Source organism: Syngnathus floridae, chromosome 3 (genome assembly GCF_059516105.1).
Source record: "Syngnathus floridae isolate MCC-2025c chromosome 3, RoL_Sflo_1.0, whole genome shotgun sequence".
NCBI lineage: Eukaryota > Metazoa > Chordata > Actinopteri > Syngnathiformes > Syngnathidae > Syngnathus > Syngnathus floridae.
The window spans coordinates 1954453-1981329 of NC_142415.1; the positions used below are offsets into that span (position 1 = coordinate 1954453).

The 26877-nt window shown below is 42.6% G+C and overlaps 1 protein-coding gene across 11 annotated transcripts in view; it reads right to left on the bottom strand.

Moving 5' to 3' along the window:
* The window catches only part of ano1a (anoctamin 1, calcium activated chloride channel a), a 195724-nt gene extending 170757 nt beyond the window's left edge, over nt 1-24967 (bottom strand). For 2 of the 11 annotated variants that reach the window (XM_088370467.1, XM_088370466.1), the window contains exon 1: nt 23557-23706. In XM_088370467.1, the coding sequence (XP_088226593.1) occupies nt 23557-23608 (52 nt within the window). In that variant the 5' untranslated portion in view covers nt 23609-23706. Of the gene's footprint in view, nt 1-23556; nt 23708-24736; nt 24754-24816 lie in introns of those variants that run through there. The other 9 variants (XM_088370465.1, XM_088370463.1, XM_088370472.1 and 6 more) reach the window with 7 other exon arrangements.
* Nucleotides 24968-26877: the final 1910 nt, after the last annotated feature.

Consider the following 26877-nt stretch of genomic DNA (forward strand, 5'->3'; position numbering starts at 1 on the left):
GGAATATGTTTTTTAATGCTGTTAATGAATGCATTTGTTTCCAAAACCTTTTTTTGAATATCCATGCTTTACTACCAACTAAAGGCCAAAACCTTTTATGCAATGACCTTTACATGTTCTTTATATTACTCCACACAAACACTACATCAATCTGCTCCTGATTCGGCCCCCGGTCAAAATTTAGAGCCCAATTCGGCCCGCAAGTCAAAAAGTATGCCCACCCCTGGGCCAGATGATGGCAACGCTCCGTCTTGATATCTCTGAACTCAATAAGAAAATAAACAAGCTACTGGAGAACAGCCAGAGAGAACATTCGCTGTGTGATCGGTTGGCAGGTGTCGCCTGTTGCTGAGGATGATGCCTTCGGGATTGTAACTCTAACTCTCTCGAAATTGATTAAACTGTCACTGTTGAATTCAAATCAAACTGTTAAAACATATTATAACTAAATCAACTTGCCATTGCTGTATTCAAAACAAATTGATATCAATTGTTATACAAACGTCCCGTTTTATGCTGTATTCAACTAATATTCAAACTTTCACTTTATTTGTTATTGCATATATTATCCTGCTAAAACTTCTGTTTTCTTTTGTTTCTGTCGTTCCATGATTGTGGTAGTATTATAAGTAGTACTGTAGTAATGTAGATTGTGTGTCAGGCAGTGAAACCTTGGTTGTAATCGTGACGGGACTAGATAAGCAGAATTGCTTCAACCCGATTCCCTTTTCGACAAGTCATGTAAAACAAAATGTGAAATAAAGTTGTAATAAGTGTGTTGTACTTGACTATACAATCAAAATCAAACAATTTCAGTTTTTAAAAAACATACAAAATCTTTTGAGACTAATCAGTACTGTCTCTTGAGGCAATGACATCATAGGTCAATGTCTCAAGGTAAAAGCAAATATGGTTGATTTCACATTTTTTTCCACAAATCTATACTACTGGCCAGACCTCACATGGGTCTTTCATTGTGTGAAGGTCTCATTTGTTCAGTGTTGCGGAGGGTGATGGAGCCTATGCCAGTTGACATCCCAGTTGAAATATTAAAATAGCATGATACAGCTCCTTTAATGTTGCAACAAATATGCCTTTTTTAACTTTTTAACTTTTTAACTTTTTAACTTTTTGATAGTTTTGGCGATGCTAGGATTCTGCCCAACGCCAGAGATATTTATTTGCATCATGATCAAATTTCTTCCAACACATCATAAGCTTGCCACTATTGCCTTTGTTATTGAAAATCATATTTTACAGGGACTCATACAGAGGTTTGTACCTGTAATGCAACAATGCTTTCACTTTTTGTAACTATTTTTCAACCACCATAAACTCCACAGATCTTCCAGGAATGTAAAAAATTAAGCACTGGCAGCGAATGAATTGACGGACAATTGGTCTGGTTACCATCAAAAACATTTAAGTGTGGTTGTTGTGCTTTGAAACAGGTTTCCGGCAAGTTATTTTCGTCACTAAACCCATTAACGTTCCAGTGTACCCCATGTGGGACAGTTGCTATGTATAGAACTAACCAGAGCATTTGCATCGCCACCGGGCGACTTGAGTCATGAGGTTTTTAGATCAATATTGGATGAGTTTATTAATTTGTTGTGTGATTAAGTACACAATACATTTGCATGGAACCAGTTTTATATTTTAATATTATTTAACAATTAATTAAGTAAATGTGGCCTATTTTTGTAGACAGACAGTCAGGGTTAAAATGCCAGGGCTGGTCTAGTTTACCATGTTTGGCGTTGCTTAATGTTCGTGCTAGGGCATGTTTGTGAATTTGGTAGACTGCACTAGGCCTTGATAGGCATTTGATCATGTTATATTGCACCTACACTGGCGCTTCAGGCAATTTAGTAATCAAAAGTAGGCAAAATTATGGATTCGCTAAAAGCAAGGTCAAGATGTAGATCATTTGGTGTAATGCAATTACTTGATTTGATGGAGGCGCAGGTAGACAAATTCTGAGCTCGCTAAAGAATATTACTAAGACTGTTTTTTTTTTTTAAATGTTTGCAATCTCACTAAAATACAACCAATTCTATCCACTAATGAAGATTATCGTTCAGCATTTGTATACATCTCACGTCGGCCACTGTAAGCACTGCTCCCCGATCTTCCCATCTCTGGGATAAAAATCCTGCAGCTAGTACAAAATGCTGCATCAAGACAAGGAAAAGAAAGTTTTATTGTATTGTTCTGATACTGGCCAACTTGCACGCGTCCCAATACACTTGCTTAGTGACTTAAAGGTTTTGTTACTTACTCATAAAATATTGCGTTACTTAGCTGAGCACATTTCCATTTTGCCAACATCCATCCAAAACCTATGTTTGCAACACGCAAAAGGTTTTTGGGAGACTACGAAAATAAAAAAAACAAAAAGGTTGAAAAACATTTTGTATTCCGACTCCACTACTCTGAAATGATCCGTTGAGTAAATTAGAGCAGCTACCGAAATATTTAAATATTGTCTTAATACTTACTTTTACACTTTAGCATTTAGTTAACTACATGCTGGTTGCTGTTTTAGTACTGCTTTCCTTCTCTCCACCCCACTCCTCTCCCACATGAAGCAGGACGACCAAATCTGAGGCTGTAGACCAGGTATGGGCAAACTACGGCCCGCGGGCCGGTTAATCCGGCCCGCCAACCCTAAATAAATTGTATTATTACACATTTCTTTTGGGTCATTTTGCCTGCAATGACTGCGTTTCCCCAGTAGATGGGGAACCACTCGCCTTCGCATTTACTACCGGAAGCCGTGTTAGAAAGCTCGGTGCACACTCACAAGTGCGTCTACGTACTCAGTAGTATGGAAATGGCGCACTCGCGCTCTATTTGTATCAGTGCCGAATTTAGAGCGTGGGCTGTGACGACAGCATTCTTGTAATTTGCGCGCCGAGCTTTCGGATACAGTTTTACGCTAAAGCCACCCACAAACCTTCCCCTGGAATCCTTCCATTAAAAAGAGTCGCCCAAGGAAAAGCAAGGTGGACACTGAGTGCCGAGTGTTTAAAAAGAGTGGCCAATTTGGCTCGACGTACGCGACGTGACGTTCAGCCACATGAACATCAACATCAACCCGTCACAGATCTAGGTAAACGGACCAACACCTCGGATCTCTCCTAAGAATTGCCACAACAAATTTTACTCCAGACTATGACACACTAGCAAAAAAAGGGAGAACAACAACACTGTTCCCACTGAAAATGAAGGGGAGGCTTTCAAGTTTGTTGTAAGAAAATGCATTTTGAATATGATCTGGACAAGTAGCAGGGATTGAAACTAGCGACCGTTCTCATTTCCAAACAATGCAGGATACTCAAGGACATTGATGCACCACCTGTTTGTGACTAATCTTAACCTGTAAAGTTCTTAAGGCTTACTTTAAGGAAGTGTTTCCCGTTTCCTCACCTCTGTTACCAGGTGTTTGTGAGTTAAAACTCTGCTCTGATTTTCAGATACCCTTCACCGTGTTGCCGTTTTGATTGCTTTATTTGGATGTATGCTTTCACCGATTCTTCAAGATGATATATTTGGTCAGAATGTTTGCCGTTTGATGTGATCTCATAAGATAAACATCTTTCATTAATCTGACCTGCTGGCACTGAAGTGATGGAGACTGTTATTCATAATAACAGTGTCATATTTTATGAGCATCACTGATAGCAGTTTTTTAGGGATGTTTTTTTTTTTTTTAATGCTGTTAATAAATGCATTTGTTTTCAAAAAACTTTTTTTGAATACCCATGCTTTACTACCTACTCAAGGCCAAAACCTTTTATGCAATGACCTTTACAGGTCGTTTATATTACTTCACACAAACACTACATCCATCTGCTCCTGGTTTGGCCCCCGGTCTAAATTTAGAACCCAATTCGGCCCGCAAGTCAAAAAGTTTGCCCACCCCTGCTGTAGACGTATGGATCCAGCACCGACTTAATAAAACAAGATCTGAGGTGGAACACCTTCCCGAAGGAGTTGCTATGAAGAATCAATACTGGTACTTCATTTTATTTTTATTTTATTTATTTATTTAGACAGGACAGTACCAGTTTGATGAACACTAAAGATATAGACATATATACAAACATCCCAGTGTAAAACCAGTCGGAATTAGCCTAAGCTAAATTTCATCCGTTGTCCTCGTGACATAGAACATAGACAGTACAGACAGACAAATAGACATTAGACATTACATTAACTCAGCCTGACGGAGCAGACATACAGATAGACAGACTAATACATTATAGGGAGATAAAAAAAATAGTATAAAAGGTTATATCCACACTGTGGAAAAACTATTCTAACCGTCCCAGCAGACTATTTACTAAAAGTGATTACAAGTCTGTGAGCTTTTTAGCCACTGTTTCAGTCACCTTTTAAAAACATCAAAAGAAGGGATCTCTCTAATTGAGGCAGGGAGTAGATTCCAGTATTGAGTACGCTCTTACCAAAAGTAGTTCTTCTATATTCAGTTTCACAATCACCTCTGGATGTTGACCTGGTACTGCGTACGCAGTCTTTTTTATGGATGAATTCTATAAGAGGAGGAGGAGCGAGGCCATTTAAACACTTATATATTAAGCATGTGTTTTTGAAGTTCCTAAAGTTTTCAAGTTTTCATCTCATTGAATGGACTCTTAGGCTGTGTTCGTTACCACTGTATAGCACCATGTGATAAATATTATCAACTCTGCATCTATTGCAGCTTGGTCATCATGGAAGAGGGGTTCTTCCACCTCTGGTTCCTATCAAGGTTTAAGCTTTTGTTTCCAAATTAGTTTTTTCTTTGTCTATTCTGGAGGTTTAACTCACAGGATGTTTTTAATCTTTGTCAACTGTGGGTCTTTCAAGCTCTCTCAGAGCGATATGAATAAACTTGCATTATACAAGGGTGTTAAGGGGAAGAAAAGTCAGCATTTTATTTTGTTTATCGATCTAGCTACTTTTGACATGTTTGTTGAATAGGCTGAAATGGTGGTAACAACTGAAATGTTTTCAGCTTCCACAAAATTTGTACAGATCCTGGGGCAATGTATACAATGAGGAAATGGCAGTGGGTGGACTGTAGCAAAATGGGGCTGCGGCACTCATTGCTAGAGATGCACCGATCCGATATCTGGATCGGATATCGGCCCCGATATCAACAAAATAGATGGATCGGGTATCGGAAAATGCAGCCGATCTGTGAGCCGAGCCTTTCCTTAATCTATTGGGACGTGGGCTACGTCATACGTCAGCAGCACGTGTGCCGCATGCCACGAGAGTTTTCTAAACAAACGCAAACATGGAGCGAACGAAAGAGTCAGCTGTGTGGAGGTGCTTTAAACTGAACACGCCAACTAGCTCGACGGCAGTTTGTAATGTCTGCAAAGCTAATGTTGCCAGGGGTGGTGGTAGTACTGCCAGTTATAGTACTACCAATTTAATTAAGCATCTCCAGAAACACCACGCAACGGAGCACCAGGAGTTCCAGCAGTTGAGCAGATCAAAGGGAGCGGGAGGTGGACCTACACAGCAGTTAACGTTAGCAGATGCACTGCAAAGATGGGAGAAATTCCCAGGCAATAGCGCAAAAGCTATGAGAATTACTGAGAAAGGGCTGGAATTCATGGTTTTGGATGGACAACCGATGAGTGTTGTTGAAAACGAGGGCTTCCAACGTTTACTTGAGCACCTGGAGCCACGGTACAATTTGCCATCGTGCAAGTATTTTTCAAAGACCGCACTGTCAGAAATGTATGAGAAAGTGTGCGAACACTTGTCACAAGAATTAAGAGATGTAGATGCCATGAGCTTCACAACTGATATCTGGAGCTTGGAGGTGTGCCCCATGTCTATGTTGAGTTTAACTGTGCACTGGTTAGACAGGAATCACACCCCTCGCAGTGCCGTGCTGGAAGCTAAAAACTTCCCCGGAGCACACAACGGTGACACAATTTCGACTGCCAGTAAGGCAATGCTTGATAAGTGGAATATTCCGCTCAACAAAGTCCATGTAATTCTCAGGGACAATGCCAGCAATATGAAAAAGGCCAGGGAAAAGATGGGAGTGTGCAGCTTGGGCTGTTTTGCTCACACACTACAGCTCGTTGTTAACGAGGGGCTACTGTCTCAGCGAAGTGTGAGCGATGCGATTGCAAACGGCCGACAGATTGTGAAACATTTCAAACATTCTCCACTTGCTTATTCACGGCTATATGACATCCAACTCCAGATGCAAATGCAACCTAAACGCTTACAACAAGACGTCAGAACAAGATGGAACAGCACCTAATTCATGATACACAGTCTGCTGGAACAGAGGCGCGTACTAGGTGCCTATGTTGTGGATTATGATCTGCCCACAACACTGACTGCTAACCAGTGGGCCTTGCTGGAGAAAACTAGCACTGTTTTGGAACCATTTGAAGAGCTGACCAGGAAAATAAGCTCATCCACCGCCTCCACTGCTGATGTCATTCCAGCCATCACTGTCCTCAAGCGCATCCTGACCAAGGAAGACAAGGCAGATGCTGGCATTAAAACGATGAAAAAGATCCTGCTCCAAGCTGTCAAACAACGTTTTGACTCAGTAGAAGATGAGCCTCTATACGCCCTGGCCACTTTGTTGGACCCAAAATATAAGGACAGGTAAGATATTTTAAGCTAACATACTCAACAGGCCGTGAGCTATTAGCTGTGATATAATCACAACATATCATGGTCTGAAGTGAGCTATTACTTTTATATAACAGATACCAAGTATGGCAATATGAAAGTTATAGACACCGAAGCTGTTCTATGTCTGTTTCAGATACTTTACAAGTGAAACCTCTACCAAGCATGCAAAAGATGCGCTGTTGAGGGAGCTTGAAGACGGGGGCTTGACCAGCACAGCAGGAGCAGCGGAGGCTTCACAGTGACCAGAGAAGGCCCCTCGGATGGAGACTGGAGCAGAAGCAGTAGCAGCTCCAAGCAAGAGCAGTTTCATCGAAGCATTTGAGCAAATTCTGGAGGAGAGTGAGGATGCAGGTGCAGCAAGCAGCTCAAACCCTGCAGTTCAAATGAATGAATATTTAGCTGAGAAAACCATCACTGCATCAGACAGCCCATACAATTACTGGGAAGCCAACAAACATCAGCTACCTGATCTTGCTGCTACTGCCAAAAAGTATCTCTGTGCCCCCTGCACCAGTGTGGAAAGTGAGCGATTGTTCAGCACAGTTTCCAACACTGTGAATGACAAGCGAAACAGACTGACTGCAGACAGAACAGAAATGCTTGTCTTCTTGACAAAGAATTTGTCATTGCTGCTTAAGTGAGCATTAATGAAGGGGTGAGACTGCACAAGTTTCAGAGCACCAGGCCATGAATGGTGCGATTGCACTATGTAGAGACATGTTTACATTGCTTGATTATTGTATTTGACCAAGTCACTTGTTTATTCTCTTGTCCCGATGCTATAATTTTATTTTTCCACATGTAGAGGTATGTAGCTTGTTAAGTCAACCATAATATCGGATCGGTATCGGATATCGACCGATACGCAAAGCCACGGCATCGGTATCGAAACTGAAAAAGTCGGATCGGTGCATCTCTACTCATTGCTTAATGTATTCAAATTGCCATCAGAACATGCACCTGTAATTGTTGCCCACTAAATTTACACGTTATTTGAGGACAAACCGAAGGGTCATATGATTGATTTTTTTTTTTTTTTTGTTAAATACAATGCAAAGAAACTAAAGATAATATTGGATTAGTTTTATGTTGTGACAAAGAAATAGTCAATAGTCAACATGTCAATGTCACTTCATAAAACTATTCGTGGCCCAATAGTTAATGTTTTTTTTTTTTGGTTAGGCTTCATGAAATAATATAAATATGTATTTAATAAAGAATACTTGTATGCATATTTTACAATTTATTCGGGCGGACAAACAGGCAGACAGAAGGATGGATTTTATTTTAATTTTGCAAATGTTGTATTATTAATGTCAGTACCATCGTATATGGGAACACACACCTGCTTCTTTGACAGACATGTTCAACATTAATATGCTCAATCGAATTATTGGAGGTTTGGCTAATCTCAATATTGCGTACATTGGTGTAGCCATAAATTTTAAATGGTATAAGGCAAGGCAATTTTACCACTAGTCTTCAGTCAGTGCGGAATGAACACATCCAAGCAAGCCCAATAGCTTATCCCAGCCTATCCCAGCAGTAATCGGGCAGTAGGCGGAGGACAACCTGAACCGGTTGCCAGCAAATCACAGGGCACACTGAGACCAACAACTATCCGCACTCACACATTACGGGCAATTTGGAGTGCTCAATCGGCCTACCATTCATATTTTTAGGGATGTGGGAGGAAACCGGAGTACCCAGAGAAAGCCCACGCAGGCACAGGGAGACCATGCAAACTCCACATAGGGAGGGCTGGAGGTGGAATCAAAAGTTCACCCTCTGAACTTGGAGGCGGACGTGCGAACCAGTGCCCGGACTGCACGGACTGTGAGCCCAATCACACAGTCTCAAATCCTGAAAAAGTGATTTTACTTCACAAGGGCCACAATTGGAGAGCTGTGCAATATACCTGAGATTTTGATATCGATCGATACCAAGTAAAAATTGGCAGTATAGTTGATACTGATACCAAGTACTTTTAGGTTAATATATATTTTTTAAATTGCTTGTTTTATTAAATAACGCAAGTTCAAATTAAACGTTCTTGTTGAGTTTTTAACCGCCCCATACTGTCTTCAATGGAAGCATACCTGGAATGTTGTTTTAATTTACAATACAAGTAGTACGTAATCTGCGTCTTCTTCATCTCTGCCTTTCTTAGACCAGAAAAGTCCTTTAGACCGCTTGTCTCGTGTTCACAGTGGCCTGGTTGACTGTCATCTTTCCGGACTCTGCTGTGCATCGGGAGCGGCTAGCGTGCTATCACTCTTATTGTTCATCTTCTTGTTTTATTTTTCCTGTGTTGTTTACTTGTATGTGGGTTGTGAACTCTGTCATGTCACCCTGGGATAGTGAGAAACGTAATTTCGATCTCTTTGTGTGTCTTGACATGCGGAGGAATTGACAATAAACGAGACTTTGACTTTGACTTTGACTTTTGACTTTGTTTGGTCCGGGCCAAAAGTGCGCTTTTTGTCTTTTGGTGTGGTTCCCATTCAGGCTGTACATTTTGTAAGTGAAGAATATTTTGTAAACGCATCCACACTTGTGACACACGATCTGTGCTCCCATTAGACAGCAATGACCAGAGAGGCACACAGAGCACAGACCCGGAAATGGAGGAAAACATGTGAGTACTGCTCTGCATATTTGTGCTGTTGGTTCGAATCTACACTGTTTGTATTCACACCTGAAGCGAACCGCACCAGAGTCTGCTTGGAAGTGAACCAAGACCGCTTTAAAAAGTGGGTCTCGGTCCGGTTCTTGAATCCGCACCAGAATTTGTTTGTGTGTATTCACACTTGCATAAAAGGTCTGTACCAGCGTTAGAATCGAACCCGAGTCCTTTTAAAGTGAGCCAAATTGTCAGGTCTGAATACACCTTTAAATTCCTTTAGTCCAGACACCTTGTTCTTGCTTTTTTTAATTTGATTCATCAATTAAGTGAAAGAGTGCAACCTTATTTACCTTTGTTATGGTTTTCTTTCCGCTGGCTTTCTACTGGCAATGAAAGAGAAGATAAGGAAAAATTGTGCACTCTGCTTGCAAGTACTTTACTTGCAGTTAACATCAAGCTATTTTCACTCAGACAATATATTTTATGTCTTAATAATAAACAGCTTGCTGGTGGATAGAAAAGCTTAAACAAAGCAAAACACAACAATATCCATCACTGGACACAATAATTATTTGAAAATAACTGAAATCATAGAAATAAATTAAAAGGATTGATACTAGCTGGTTGGTATTGATGCAATACCAATACTCACAGTAGTATCAATTCTTGGATACTTGGATTGATCTGCACAGCCCTACCCATATCCTTCTGATAAACAGAACAGGACTAAGTGGCAGCATAGCCACCAGTGTAAAATTTGTTAACTTTATCTAGCTTTCTGAATTTATTTTGATATTTTATGTGAGTAGGCAGAAAATGCAACGCCTAAAATCCATCCATCCATTTTCTATACCGCTTGTCCCCACGGGGGTCGCGGACGTACTGGATCCTATCCCAGCGGTCATCGGACAGTAGGCGGGGGACACCCTGGACCGGCTGCCAGCCAATCGCAGTGCACACAGAGACGAACAACCATCCGCACTCGCATTCACACCTAGGGGCAATTTGGAGTGTGCAATCGGCCGACCAAGCATGTTTTTTGGGATGTGGGAGGAAACCCGAGTGCCCGAAGAAAACCCACGCGGGCACGGGGAGAACATTGAAAAACTCCACACAGGGAGGGTCGGAGGTGGAATCCAACCCGCACACTCCTAACTGTGAGGCGGACGTGCTAACCAGTGCGCCACCGACTCGGGCACGGGTGTAATGTTAGTCAATTAATAAATAATAATAATAATTCATTAAATTTGTATAGCGCTTTTCAAAAACCCAAAGACGCTTACAGGGAACAAGGCAAAGACATACCGGGGGGGGGGGGTTAGGGTTAGGACGGGGAAGAGACAATGGGATAAAGTTAAGAAGAGGACACCAGTTACGTGTAGGGGAGGTCATAGGCTTGAGAAAAGAGGTAAGTTTTTAGACGGGACTTAAATATGGGGAGATTAAAGGAGAGAGTTCCAGAGTCAGGGTGCTGTGCAGGAGACGACTCTGTCACCGAAGGATTTGAGTTTAGATTTTAGGACTGTCAGACGTGAAGTAGTGGAGGATCGGAGGGGACGGTTGGGGCGGTAGGAGATAAGGAGGTCGGATAGGTAAGGGGGAGCCAGATGGTGAAGGGCTTTGAAGGTGAGGAGGAGTATCTTGAAGATGACGCGCTGCTTGATGGGGAGCCAGTGAAGAGAGTGGAGAACAGGAGTGATGTGTTCGCAGGACGGGGTGTGGGTAAGGAGGAGGGCAGCAGAGTTTTGGACTAGTTGAAGTCTATGGAGTGAGTGAGCAGTGTTTCCAGTGAGAAGGGAGTTGCAGTAGTCAAGCCGGGATGAGATGAAGGCGTGGATTCAGTGGCAGGGAGAGAGAGGCAGTGTCGGATTTTGGCGATGCGTCGGAGGTGGAAGTAGGAGGTCTTGACAACTGAGCTAACATGAGGGTGGAAGGACAGTGTAGGGTAAAAAATAATGCCAAGGTTGTGTGCCAGAGGGGAGGGAGTGATGGTTGAGGAGTCAATGGTGAATGTGATGGATCCAGTTTTATTGAGGGAGGATTTAGTGCCTGTGAGGAGGATCTCTGTTTTGTCACTGTTGAGTTTGAGAAAGTTGTGGGTCAGTCATGCTTTTATCGTAGAGATGCAGGTTTCAAGGCGGGTGAGGGGAGGGTTTCTGGTTGGTGCGGTGCGTATATAGATTTGGGTGTCATCAGCGTAGCAGATTGAGTTTGCGGATGACATTACCAAGGGGAAAGAGGTAGCAGAGAAATAGGAGGGGGCCAAGAACTGAGCCTTGGGGGACCCCTTGTGTAACTGGGGACAGGATGGATGTGTGGCCGGAGAGAGAGACAAACTGGTTTCTGTTGGTGAGATAAGAGGTGAGCCAGTCGAGTGCAGTGCCCTCAACACCTAGTTGGCACAGCCTTTGAAGGAGGATGGAGTGGTTCACAGTGTCACAGGCTGCGCTAAGGTCGAGTAGTAATAGGATGTTGAGGGCACCAGAGTCTGCAGAAATTAGGAGATCGTTAGTGACTTTAACAAGAGCTGTTTCGGTGCTGTGAAGTGGGCGGAATCCGGACTGGAAGGGTTTATAGAGGTTGTTGGACTGGAGATGGGTGTGGAGTTGGACGGAGACAATGCGTTTGAGGGTTTTGGAAAGGAATGAAAGGTTGGAGATGGGACGGTAGTTGAAGAGGTTGACTGGGTCCAGGGTGGGCTTATTGAGGGGGTGATGGCTGCAAGCTTATAGACAGTGGGAAAGTGGCCAAGGGATAGAGACTGATTAAAAAGGGTGGTGAGGTGAGGGACGAGGACAAGGAGGCAGGCCTTAGTTAAGGTCATTGGAAGGGGGTCGATAGAGCAGGTGGTTGTCTTAGATGCTGTGAAGATGTCGAGGATGGTGGAGGAGTCGACAAGGGAGAAGGCAGTGAGAGAGGGGAAGGGCAGGAGGTCTGGGAGGGGGCAGGAGAGCAGGGGAGGTGGGGGTGGAGGAGTTATTGATGGTGGCGGTCAGAGAACTGTTGATTTGGGCGATTTTGTTGTTAAAGTTGATAAGGAGGGAGTTACAGAGGGCGGGTGAGGAGGGTGGGTTGGTGGCCGGTGGCTGGAGCAATTTGTTGATGGTGGAGATCAATATGCAGGGGTTCAGGTTGATGTCATTAATGAGAGATGAGAAGTAAAAGTCAAAGTCAAAGTCTCCTTTATTGTCAATTCCTCCGCATGTCGACACACAAAGAGATCGAAGTTACGTTTCTCACTATCCCAGGGTGACAAGACAGAGTTCACAACGCACATACAAGTAAACAACACAGGGAAAATAAAACAAGAAGATGAACATAGAAGAGTGATAGCACACTAGCCGCTCCCGATGCACAGCAGAGTCCGGAAAGATGACAGTCAACCAGGCCACTGTGAACACGAGCACACAGCAGGCACGCACTGTCCGGTTCGTGGATCCTATCAGGCGAACGCAACCCATCTTGTCATCCCGCGAACGAACGTACGCCAGGAGAATGGAAGGCACGGCTGGGCGAGCTGGGTTGGCCGCAAGCCTGGCCCGACGTCTTCGCGCTGGCCCCTCTTCCGCTGCCTCGGAGACCCGCGGCCGACGCATCCCAACAATGCTCCAGGACGGAGCGGTCCGAGCTCACGACGCAGTCCAACCGGGGGAGGAAGAGCAAGCCAGTCCGGCGTCGCTCCATGACGAAGCAGTCCGAGCGCCCTTAATCTCTCCGCACCAAAGTCCAGAACACCATAAAACCCACTTCCGCCGATGTTGAGCAGAACATGCCACACTAGTAGCACGACGTATCACACGAGACGAACACACACAAAAACACACACAAAACTGCCGGACAAACACTCAGTAAACACTCACAAAACATCGAACGGGACAGAGAGTGGCCGCTGCGTGTGCACGCGCCGCCATCTTGTTAGGTTGTCAATCAACCAGCAACAGCATAAGCAGATATGGCAACAAGGAGAGCATCACGGTAGGAGGAGATGTGTTGTTTGAAGGTTTCAGCATGGACAGTGAGGCGGGTTCTTTTGTAGAGGCGTTCAGGTTGACAGCCAGTGTGTTTCATGGAGCGGAGTTCCGGGGTTTATCAGGGGGCAGAGTTAGTGAATGTAACAGAGGAAGTTTTCCAGGGGGCTAGGGAATCAAGGGAGTCAGAAAGGATGTTGTTGAGCATGGTGGGGAGGTCATCAGGGGAGGAAGGGGTGGCGTCGGAGGGAAGGGCAGAGGATAAAAGCTGGCAGAGCGTGATTGGGTTTACAGTCTTGATGTTGCGGCAGGAGATGGTGCGTTTTGTGGAATTATGAGGCGAGGCTAGAGGGGCGGAGAAGAGGATGCAGAGATGATCTGACAGTGGGAAGGTGAGAGGACGGTGGTTGGATGTGAGTGGAAAGGAGGAGCATACTATATCCAGGGTGTAGCCTTTGGTGTGGGTGGGGAAGTTGATGTGCTGGGTGAGATGGAAGCAGTCCAGAAGAGAGATGAAGTCGGACGACAGTGGGGCAGTTGGCTGGTCGATGTGGATGTTGAAGTCACCAATGAGGAGGAGGCGATAGGAGACTGATGGTGAGGAGTTCAGAGAGTTCAGAAAGAAAAGACGGATGTGACTTTGAGGGGCGGTAGATGAGAATAGCAGTAGTAGAGTTAGGGAGGGAAAAAGCGAGATATTCAAAGGATGAAATTAGAAGAGGGATTTTCCTTGCCAAGCAATGCAAACGGTCCACCTTCAGAAATATCACATTACACTAACACTAACACATGCGTACCGAAACTAAAGAGAGTCACGGTTGCGCATGAATCTCCTGTTGCATATGTGGTCGAGTACACGATATTAAAGTTTTTTTAAACCCTCCCCAATACTTTTACGCTACATAAACCTTTCCCATCCCCTTAATGACCATTGCCACACTGTTCTGTGCATTTATTGTAGCTTTACAGTAAATAAAAGAACAAAGACGTGATATTTTCACGTGTCCCGACTCCTTCTGCACCGGTTGGTGAGCGTGGACGGCGGCCTTCTCCTAGGCTTGAATTCAGTCACGTCCGCAGTGACGTACATTGCACGCCCCGCACGATCAGGGGTCATTTCCGCTGTCCCGGATCCTGGACAATAGTGCTTTTTTATTTTTATTTTTTCCTACCCTGCGCTTGTCCTCAGTGAAGCACATTGCTCAGAGGCACGCCCCACGCTATGGGCGCTCATTGCCACTGTCCCGACTCTTTCGACACGGCGGTGGATTTTTCCTTCCAGCGCGGCTGTGTCACGTCTCTGCTCCTGCCCTGCTGGGCTAGACTTCCTGCTGTTACAACACCACTCGTTGTGAACATAAATGCAGAGACACCCTCCTCTGCTCTTACCCGGGTCCCGTTTTTTGTCCTGCCGATGTAGCGTGCGGCCTACTAGCTCGACTGCAGTTTCGGGAATCATTGGGTGAAGCCACGACCCCATGATGAAAATAATGCTGCAGTTCCGCACGAAGGTCGTCGGGCCATCTGTAGCTCCAGCTCGTCCATTTTGTGGGTGATGGATCTAGCGTTCGAGAGGAAGAGGCCCGGTACTGCTGGCCTGTGGGGTTGTTTACGTAGCCTAGCAGCCGGGCCCGGTTGGCGTCCCCACTTCTGCTTCCTCTCTCTCCGCCGCCTCTTGCGCTTGCCGGGTGGGCTGACCATCCACGGAGACCCTGGCAGTCTTGCTATATCCTCCGGGATGTTGTGTTTATGGTGATAATCACCAGAAACCGACAAACTGTGCCTGCAGCCGAGGTCGATAAGGTTCTGGCGACTATATGAAACGCCTGCATTGTTGAAATGAAAAAGTGCACACAAGAAAAATACGAAAAACAGGTACCAACCTGAAGAGGTAAGAGTGCGCCGATATCTTGCAACATCCTTAGAACCGTTGGTTCCCTCCATGCTAATCAGCGCTGATCGCCACCGCCTGGCCTTTGTTATGCGCTGATTAGGGCGTGTATATAGATGCTGTTCGCCGGTCAGTCCACGCTGTTTCATTTGCTTTGACACCCGCACGCTTGCCACCTGATTCCCATTTGCCTGATCCACTCTGTAGCGGTACACCTGGCTGGTTGTCTGCCTTAACACACGCACGCTTACCACCTGATTCCCGTTTGCCTGATCCCCTGTGTAACGAGGTGCCACCACGACGCACGACAGAAGCTCGCTAACCGGCTCGTCAGTCGGCTCGGGCACCCGCTCTGCTGGTGTTCTTGCCTCCCTTTTCCTCTTTTCGCATTCCTTAAATAAATAGTCTGTGTTGCACATATGCACTTATGAAAAGCATGCCCAAAACATTTCAAGATTAAATTTGCTCAATAAAAAGTATGGCTTTACTTTTTGCTTTCCTAACATTTTCTTAATGAGAAAGAGGTAGCAGTGCCTCATTCCTCATTCCAAGCCCTAAATTATTCTATAAATTAATCGATGGCAAAGGGAGTTTACTCAGTAGTGTGCAAAGGGTAGGAGATGTAGTTGACAAATGCTCTATGAAGAGAACAAATCTGAATGACTGATAATGAGTCATGAGGTTCAATATTGGATGAGTTTATTAATTTGTTGCGTGATTAAGTACACATAATACATTTGCATGGAACCAGTTTACATTTGAAAATTACTTAACAATTCATTAAGTTAATGTGGCCTATTTTTGTAGACAGACAGTCGGGGTTAAAATGCCGGGGCTGGTCTAGTTTACCGTGTTTGGCGGCTCGTGTTGCTTAATGTTCATGCTGGGGCATGTTTGTGAATTTGGTAGACTGGACTAGGCCTTGATAGGCATTTGAGCCTGTTATATTGCACCTACACTGGCGCTTCTGGCAATTTGGTAATCAAAAGTAGGCAACATTTTGGATTAACTAAAAGCAAGGTCAAGGTTTAGTTCATTTGGTGTAATGCAGGTTTGGTTGATTTGATGGAGGCGCAGGCAGAGAAATTCTGAGCTTGCTAAAGAATATTATTAAGACTTTTTAATGTATGCAATCTCACTAAAATACAACCAATTCTATCCACTAATGAAGCAGTGATTATCGTTCAGCATTTGTATACATCTCACCTCGGCCACCCTAAGCGCTACTTCCTGGTCTTCCCATCTCTGGGATAAAAATCCTGCAGCTAGTAAAAAATGCTGCATCAGGACAAGGAAAAGAACGTTTTATTGATACTGGCCAACTTGCTTACGTCCCAATACACTTGCTTAGTGACTTAAACGTTTTGATACTTACTCATAAAATATTGCATTACTTAGCTGAGCACGTTTCCATCTTGCCAACATCCATCCAAAACCTATGTTTGCAACACGCAACAGGTTTTTTGGAGACTACGAAAATAAAATAAACAAGAAGGTTCAAAATGATTTTCTATTGCGACTCCACTACTCTGAAATGATCCATCGAGTAAATTAGAGCAGCAGCCGCAGTACAAATATTTAAATATTGACTTAATACTTACTTTTACACTTTAGCATTTAGTTAACTACATGCTGGTTGCTGTTTTAGTACTGCTTTTCTTCTCTCCACCCCATTCCTCTCCCACATGAAGCGGGACGACCAAATCTGAGGTTGTAGACCAGGGGTATCCAAACTTTTTGCAAGGAGGGCTAGATTTGATAAAGTGAAGGGGCCCGGAGGCCAATAGTTTTTTGGGACATTTTTTAACTACAGACATTTCATGCAAATACACACTGTTATGCTAATTTCATTGTCCCAATTGTTTTAAATGACAAAACAACCAAATATAAGCCACTCAGGCAGATGTGAACAACTCTAAAAACATGAATTCTGCCTTTCATTCATATCTGAAGAGTCAGATAACATTGAACAAAATGTATGAAATACCTTAAATTTAAAAGAGTTTAAAATTATTTTTGCCTCATGAACATTTTAAACAGGTTGTAAGTTATGCAAAGTTGTCTGTTATTAAAACTTAAAACAAGTGAATTTTGCTCTTATCATTTACAACATTTTTCAGGAAGTAATCGTTTGTGTCATGTCTACAGGTTCATAACATCAACAGTATTAACATGGCCACTTTGTAATATTTAATATTCAGGGACGTGCGGTCAGAGAAGAGGTATGCCTCCCCTGCCATCATGAAATGGGGGGAAAAAATCAGTTGTTTTTATTATAGTCATTTTCCTTTTAATTTCAATAGTTTTGTATCATTTGGAACCAAAATCGCTGAATTTTTAAAACCGAAGACGATTCGCTCGGAGGAACCAACTTCCTGTCTAGCCTCCTCTGAGGCACTTGACTTCAAAATATTCCATATATAAATTAGATATCAAATAACTATTATATAAGCAATAATATGATCAAACCATCTGTGTCACCCCAAATCATTAAATCTGTCGATCAAATTCCTCGTCCATTATCAACACCGCGCGTGCGTCCTGATGTCAGCCTCGTCGTTATTCCACAGATCTAGTATATAACTATATTATAGCGTTAACAAAGCACAAGAAAAGACATGGATTTGGTAAATGGCTCTTTATTTAACAAAACAAGAGTTCAACGAGCCAACAACTACTGAAATGTAATGATAAAAACATATACAAGTTGCTACACGAAATAAAATATATCAAATAACTATAACATAAATTCACCGCCACACGGCCCCAAGCACCGGCGTCGACTTCCAGGCGTGTGGCGGCGTGGACTTCCATCCCCAGAGGTGGCACTTCTAGCCACGGAGGTGGAAGAGAGCTCCATAGAATAGGACTGGGCGTGCGTAAAAGCCATGTCCGAGCCCCATCCACCGTCCCCGGACAGCCACCCGGCCGAGCGCCAGCCCCCGACTTCCATCCGCGGAGTTGAAAGAGAGCTCCGTAGAGTAGGACCGGGCGTGCGTAAAAGCCATGTCCGAGCCCCATCCACCGTCCCCGGACAGCCACCCTGCTGAGCGCTGGCCCCCGACTTCCATCCACAGAGGTCAAAGAGAGCTCCGTACAGTAGGACCGGGCGTGCGTAAAAGCCATAATAGTTTTTCAAACCTTCTGTGTCACTCCAAATCATTAAATCCGCCGCTGACGTCACTTGAAATTCAAATTACAGTAATCTCTTGCTACACCGCGGTTCGTTTATCGCGGTTTCACTTTTCTTGGGGGGAATTTTGAAAATTTGTGAAAAAAAATCACATATAAGTCGCTCCTCAGTATAAGTCGCCCCCCCCACCCAAACTATGAAAAAAAAACGCGTCTTATAGTCCGAAAAATACGGTAACTAATTTCCGTAGTTAAAATGACGTACCGTATTTTCCGGACTATAAGTCGCTCCGGAGTATAAGTCGCACCAGCCATAAAATGCCCCAAAAGTGAAAAAAAACATATATAAGTCGCTCCGGAGTATAAGTCGCAATTTGGGGGGCAATTTATTCGACAAAATCCCACACCAAAAACAGTCATGAACGAGCAACAACAGGCTAAACGATAGCAACAACAGGCTAAACGATAGGTATGCTAACGTGACAAACACAAACAAAGAGCTGAGAACGGGCCTGATGTAACATATAGAGTGATTAAGGACAACTATTACATGAATAACATGTTTATAAAACCATTGGTGTCACTCCAATTCATTAAATCCATCGATCATTCGATACGATAGCAACAGGCTAAACGATAGGTATGCTAACGTGACAAACACAAATGAGGAGCTGAGAACGGGCCTGACGTAACATATAGAGTGATTTAGGACAACCATTACATAAATAACATGTTTATAAAACCATCGGTGTCACCCCAATTCATTAAATCCATCGATCGTTCTTTGTCAACAATGGCTGCGCGTGGCTGAGGGCGCTTGCACTTCAAAATATTCCACAGGCTCATATAACGATAGATAAACTATATTTCAAATAACTATAATATAAGCAATAATATTATCAAAACATCCGTGCACTTTAAATCCATTAAATCCATCGATCAAATTCCTCGTCCTTTGTCAACATCGCCGCGCGTGCGCCCTGACGTCAGCCTCGCCTTTATTCCACAGATCTAGTATATAACTATATTGTAGCGTTAACAAAGTACAAGGATAGACGTAGGTTTGGTAAACGGCTCTTTATTCCACAAAACAAACTTCCAAGCGTGTGGCGGCGTGGACTTCCAGAGACGATAGCTCCATGGCAGAGGACCGGGCGTGCGTAATGGCCATGTCCGAGCCCCATGCACCGTTCGCGGACAGCCACTCGACCGAGCGCCGGCCCCCGACTCAGTAGGACCGGGCGTGCGTAAAAGCCATAATAGTTTTTCAAACCTTCTATGTCACTCCAAATCCTTAATTCCTTTAAACTCTTTGTCCTCCGTGTCACTTAGAAATGATCACCGCTAATGATGGCGGTCGTCCTTACGTGGGTCGCGCCGCGCGGTGCCACTCACGTCACTTGAAATAGTAATCCATTGGTACATCACGGTTCTCCAAACTTTCTTTCTGCTGCTCGATTACTGTTTTCAGCTGCATATTTTACAACTTGAAGTTTGTAACTTGCAAAATATGACTTTCTTTTTGGTGCCATTTTTCTTAAGCCCACCCAGTTGATGAGTCACGGCCAACGGTGAAATTTAAAGCGCCCTCATCCAGTTTCGTCTGAAAATATATATTTTTTTAAATGTAGTTTTTTGTTTTGTTTATTTGGTTGTTTTATCAAAGACAAAGTCTGCTTTATTGTCGATTTTTTTTTCATATACCAAGACACACAAAGAGATTGAAATTACGTTCCCACTATCCCTCGGTGAGATAGTACACATATCCATACAAGCAACACAAAAAAAACCAAGAAGGCATAAACAATGAATAAATAAGAGTGTTGAATAAATGATAAATAAACAAATAAAAATAAATAATAATAATAATAAATATAAGAGGAGCAAACAGACAGTGGACTTGGATATGGTGCTTTAAAGTGTTAATTGCTTTATTTGATGTTTTCTCTATTTTTTATGTTTTGAATATGTTCAAGATAAAGATATAAAAGCATGTTAAGTGATCAACTATGCTAAAAATAACATGGGAAGTGGTCAACTATACTTTTAAGTGATGTCTTAATGATCAAGTAAAAATTTGTGAAAAAAAACATATATAAGTCGCTCCTGAGTATAAGTCGCCCCCCCACCCAAACTATGAAAAAAACCGCGACTTATAGTCCGGAAATTACGGTATATAATATCTTGTGTTTTTTGTCATCTGTCTGTAACGTCGTGTTTCTTTGGATGAACAAAACGGCTTTGAAAAGATACCTTACGGAGGCTAAGAAAAAAGGTTCTCCAGCCTTATGGCAGGGGGTGCTAGTGATCCCGGGATGCTTCATGCGCCTACTTGTAGAATAAGAGACCTCCAGTTCAAATTTACAGTGAACAACTGAGGAGAAGTCGTCCATTTATTTCATTTTACATTCGTTTTTTTCCTTTTTTTTTTTATTACATTTCGTTTTACAATGGAGGATTCAGTAAAGGAAGAGCAACTCCGGAGTTCAAAGGTTTGATTCGAACAATGGGACTTCGGAACGGAGTGGTACGCACGATCGAAAACAAGTTTTTGATTCCATGTGCTTTGAGTGTTTTTATGTGTGAAGACTGGTGAGATGAGATTTTAATTAAAATAGTTCAAATTCAATAATGAATAAGCCAAACTAGAGCAGCGTTCCCCAACCTTTTTTGTGACACGGTTAGGTTTACCGGGGGGGGAGCGGGGGGTGACGTCAGTGCCTCCCCAGTCATGAACCTCACCGCATGTCACTGTCAATATTAAGTAATTTTTACTTTTCATTTACTTTTGACTCAGCCCCACGTGATGAATTGCTGTTGTGATCCCAGTTCAGCTTGGAGCTGCTTCACTTTATCAGCGTGGTCACTCCCTGTTAGCTTGTCGTATGTGTTAGCATGTTTAGTCTGATGGTGTCTCTTTAGGTGGAAATCCATAAACAAGGCAACCGTCTCTTTACAAATTAGACAAACAATTGCCTTGATTTTCGGTGAAGAAGTCATGTAATTCCCATTTCTCTTGAAAGCGACGGCTGTCAATGTCAACTTTCCGTGTTTTCTTTGCAATTGCCATGGCAAAAATGAGCGGAGAGGGGTGGGGCTGCTACCTTATGGTAATAGGAGGAATTACAGTTTCAAGTTTCATGATTTTTGTTTTATTCAGTTTGACAGTGCAGGCGGGCCATAAATAATCCATTATTAGATCGAAGCTGCGGGCCGTATGAAATCCGGCCGGGAGCCGGATTTTGGACATGCCTGCTGTCGACGTATGGATCCAGCACCGACTTAACAAAACAAGATCTGAGGTGGACCACTTTCCTGAAGGAGTTGCTATGAAGAATCAATACTGGTACTTCATCTCATTGAATGGACTCATGCTGTGTTCGCTACCACTGTATAGCAACATGTGATAAATATTACCAACTCATTATCTATTGTAGCATGGAAGAAGGGTTCTTTCACCTCAGGTCCCTCTCAAGGTTAATGTTTTTTCTCCCAAATTAGTTTTTTCCTTGTCTATTCTGGAGGTTTAGCTCACAGAATGTATTTAATCTTTGTCTACTGTGGGTCTTTGAAGCTCTCTCAGGGCGATATGAATAAATTTGTATTATACAAGGGTGTTATAAGGGGAAGAAAAGTCCGCTTTTTTTTTTTCGTTTATCTATCTGGCTGCTTTTGACATGTTTGTTGAATAGGCTGAAATGGTGGTAACAACTGAATTGTTTTCAGCTTCCACAAAATGTGTACAGATCCTGGGGCAATGTATAAAATGAGGAAATGGCAGTGGGTGGACTGTAGCAAAATGGGGCTGAGGAGCTCATTACTTTATGTATTCAAATTGCCATCAAACCTGTGATTGTTGCCCACTTCATTTACACGTTATTTGAGTATAAACCGAAGGGTCGTGTGTTTGAATTTTGTGTGTTAAATACAATACAAAGAACTCAATGTAATATTGGATTAGACAGACATTATTCATTGGCCAACCCAAGATCATGACCGTGAACGCACTCCTATACCCCGCGTCAAGTTAAAAAGTCTCACAGCATGGGGGAGAAATGATGTATTCGGCCTTTCCGTGAAGCAAGATGGTGTCAACAGCCTGTCACTGAAGTTACTCCTCCGCTCGGTGACGGTGTTGTAAAGTGGGTGGACGGGGTTGTCCTTGATAGACAGCAGCCTGGCCACATCCACAGACGTTAGATCAGGTAGCTCTGCACCCATAACAGAACCCACCTTCCTCACTAGTTTGTCCAGGAGGGAGGCATCCATCTTCTTGATGCCCCCCCGAACTAGTCAGCAACTATATGTGGTTTCTTCAGTTTTCTATATCTGCTGTATTATTATTGTTTTCATTATTATTTCATTTATGTATTAATGTTTGATAATTATTTTTCTTGCATTCGATAACATTGAAAGTTTTTATCCAAGCCTAGCAAAACCCAATGCAGCCCAGCCTCAACCCCGACTCTAACTCCAGTTGCCCCCAGGTAAATTGAGTTTGAGACCCCTGAAGTCTACACAGATGGTATTATTGCGAAGAAAGCAAATGAAGCAAATTGCTAAGATGTAATATCATATGTATTTGTAATAATTTTGGAAATAGCTTGCACAACACTGGTTACAAACACTATACAGCATTGAGCTTTAGTACATCATACGCAGGACGATATATTTTCTATATATATATATATATATTATTTTCATTTTCTATACCACTTGTCCAGAGAGGGTTGCGGGGACGATGTAGTATGCAAATAAAAACACTTATTCAAATGAGTGTACTTTCACAAGTGCTGAGTAGACACCTTGATTAAAACGACGCATAGAAACTGATCACCGAAAGTGTTGATACTATACCTAAAATTGTAGCTGTAAATAGGCGAGTGCGTATGTGCGCGCATGATCCCACTGTAGATCAAATTAAACATTGACCCGCACTCTCAAATGAATAAAGGTTGGCTTCATATTTTATCACAAACGTTTCCAGGGCATCTGGATTTTGTCAAACACAATAATGTTACCCTAAATAAATGTATATATTTGTAAGGCATAATGCATGCGGGGCACCGGTTGATAGGCGCATCTGTTCAGTATTAGTGTTGATGGTGTTGATGAGTCCTCAAGATAGATGGAACTATAATGAGTTACCTAAAACTAACAAATCACATGTACACGCGTATTAACACAAACGTGTGTGACGACACACGCACAAATATTAAACGAGGCAAAAAAAAAAAAAAAAAAAGCGTTCTTACCAGTATCCTCCGTTTCTTGGAAAATTAAACCCCCAACCATTTGGCATTCCATTACGCATATCAGCTTCTTAGCTTTACGGTAAAGACCCCAACCAGATCTATTCCTCAACTGTCGTGCGTAATCTGTGTGTGTGCTCACAGGTTTGTAACCGCCTGGGTTGTTGCTTAGACACACATAGATAGGGTGCCACCAATCACAATACAATGCTGCCAAACAACTAACGTTGAAAAATAGTGATGGTCATAATAATAATAATAATAATAATAATAATAATAATAATAATAATAACATCGGGAAATGTAGCAATGAAAAGAATATGAAAAAGAATTCCCATCGTCGCAGAATTTGCCCTATTCACAAAGTAGAATAATAACACTACTTGAAGCTTTGTAATTCTTTCATTAATTCATGCATTAATTAATTAATTAATTCATTCATTCATTCATTCATTCATTCATTCATTCATTCATTCATTCATGTGTTGGGGGGGTTCATAAATATTATCTTAAAGTAAATAAATACAGGAATACTGGCAAATACAAAACCAAACCCTCCAGAAGATATGATTTGGCGTGTCTGAAATTCACCTATTTTTTCGTCGGAAACATCAATTAAGAATCCTATTTTATAAACAATATTATTTCGTATTTGATGGAATACTGCAGTGCCTATTTGCTGAAGCTTCAACAGTCCAGCCGGTACCGCCCACTTGCAAAAAGGAATAAATGAGCGAAGAAACCACCACCACACCGCACCAGCAAGTGCGGGGGTGTTTCCGACATCAAGATGTAAAAGCTTTCACGTCGACTACACATCCAGAAAAAGCATCTTAACGTTGTGAGTGAATAAGTAGCAGCGCGAGTGGACAATGTGAAGGTATAACCAAGCAATGGGCAATTGACAACACTTTTGGTTAAATGGAATCAACTTCAACACCCAAAATGTAACATTATAGCAAATGTAACAACATAGTGCATAGAAGTGCAATGGGACAGAGAGAGCGCATGTGTGAATTCCGCCTTCTGTTGTGGCTACATTATGTTTTAATCCTCAGCAGAGACATCTAGTCGAGACATGGCCAACGCTTTTCCTGTTAGATTTGTTTTTAAATATTATTTATTCATTTATTTGGAAATGGAATTATCATATTCTGTAAAAACATACAGGAAATTAACTTACGATTTATGGATCCCAGGCTTAAGCGTGAAGAAAACAAAAATTTAGCTTCCACAGAAAACAACAGTATATGCAGACTTTACCTTCTCACCACCAGAAGAGATTCCTCGATCGAAAGTTTCACAGAATATTTGCAGTTATTGTCTGTCACACTCCCCTCTCACCTGAAACAGACAGGGTGGAGGAGGAAGTGTTTCTCATCTCCCCAGGTAAAGTTTCTCCTCCCACATATGTACATCACATTGTCTGGGAGTAGCTGATTGGCCAGAAGCATAGAACTATACTGAAACCCATTCTAAACTACTCAAGTACCTACATTATAAAAATATGACATGCATTTAAGAAAAAGTTGTTGTTCTTTGGCAAAATTATACAAGTTTATATTGTAAAAAGATTGTTCCAACTTTACAGAACTCTAGCGTCCCGAGTGAGGTAGACATTCCTTGACAGGCGTGTTGGAACCTGTTGCATGTTTTGTCCTTTTCCAAGCAACATAAACCCCACTGACCCACTGAAAGTCAGAAATCAGGTAACTCTCTCTCTCTCTCTCTCTCTCTCTCTCTCTCTCTCTCTCTCTCTCTCTCTCTCTCTCTCTCTCTCTCTCTCTCTCTCTCAATGTGTAAATCTCAATATGTTACCTAAGACTGATTGGCGACTAGTCCAAGCTGTGTTGCTTGTGCCCACCTGAGAGAGGCTACAGCTGTCCAGTAAAATGGATGGATAGGATAATAAGGACATTGACCATGTTTTATTCATTTTTAAAACACACGAGTGTATATGCATTTTATAATATCAATTTTCATAATGTTTATGAGATTATAGTGACAGTAACATGTCGAGTACAGGGTAAGTGAGTGGAGGCAAAGTCAACCAACCTGAATGACACCATCAGCTAGCCTTCATCACCAGTGACTCAGAGCACAGCGCCAATGGTTGGTATGTGTGCAAAACCCGGGCGTACTGTTTGCAAAATATTTCTCCCTTAGGTGTCATGTTGGCAAATTCAAGGTTTTCCATTTCTGAAAGTAACACCTGGCTTTGGTATGACAGGAATGAGTCCTGCATTTGAATGAGGCGACTGCTTGGACTGATTGGCGACTAGTCCAAGCTGTGTTGCTTGTGCCCACCTGAGAGAGGCTACAGCTGTCCAGTAAAATGGATGGATAGGATAATAAGGACACTGACCATGTTTTATTCATTTTTAAAACACACGAGTGTATATGCATTTTATAATATCAATTTTCATAATGTTTATGAGATTATAGTGACAGTAACATGTCGAGTACAGGGTAAGTGAGTGGAGGCAAAGTCAACCAACCTGAATGACACCATCAGCTAGCCTTCATCACCAGTGACTCAGAGCACAGCGCCAATGTTTGGTATGTGTGCAAAACCCGGGCGTACTGTTTGCAAAATATTTCTCCCTTAGGTGTCATGTTGGCAAATTCAAGGTTTTCCATTTCTGAAAGTAACACCTGGCTTTGGTATGACAGGAATGAGTCCTGCATTTGAATGAGTTTAACCAATCCTGTCCATTGTTCTTCTGAAAAAAGGCAAGCCCTCAGTGTCGTTTTACCAACCACACCCAAAACCTCAACAAAATTCATGAGCCAATTAGAGAGGAAGTTTTTCTGTTGCATTATTAGGGGTAGTTTTAAGCAAAGTGTTTCTGTTGTGTGCGCAGAGCACATTTATTCTTTTTTTAGAAATACACTTTTATACCACAATAAAAAGGGAAACCATAAAAATAATAAATTGTATTCAAGCACTTTGCATGTGACTCAACGAAACTTTACAATGAGACTTCTACAAACTACAGCCAAAAAGAGGAATTGCATACTTTTAAAGATTAAAACTAAGAGATGTAGTATACTTAAGGAGTATATTATGTAGCAGATATGTAGAAAGCTCTGTCAGCCCAGGTCCGGTGCTCGGTTCTGAGAGGTGGAGACAGAGATGTCAGCAGCATGAGGAGCAGAGGGTATGGGAAGGAGTGTAGTGATGGAGCAGGTTGGAATTAGCAAGGAGCCTGGCTGTACAGGGCTTTGTGGGTGAGGAGGACGGCTTTAAAATGGATGCGTTGAGGTACAAGGAGCCAGTGGAGCTTCTGGAGAACTGTGGTGAAGTGTGCATGGGAATGGGTA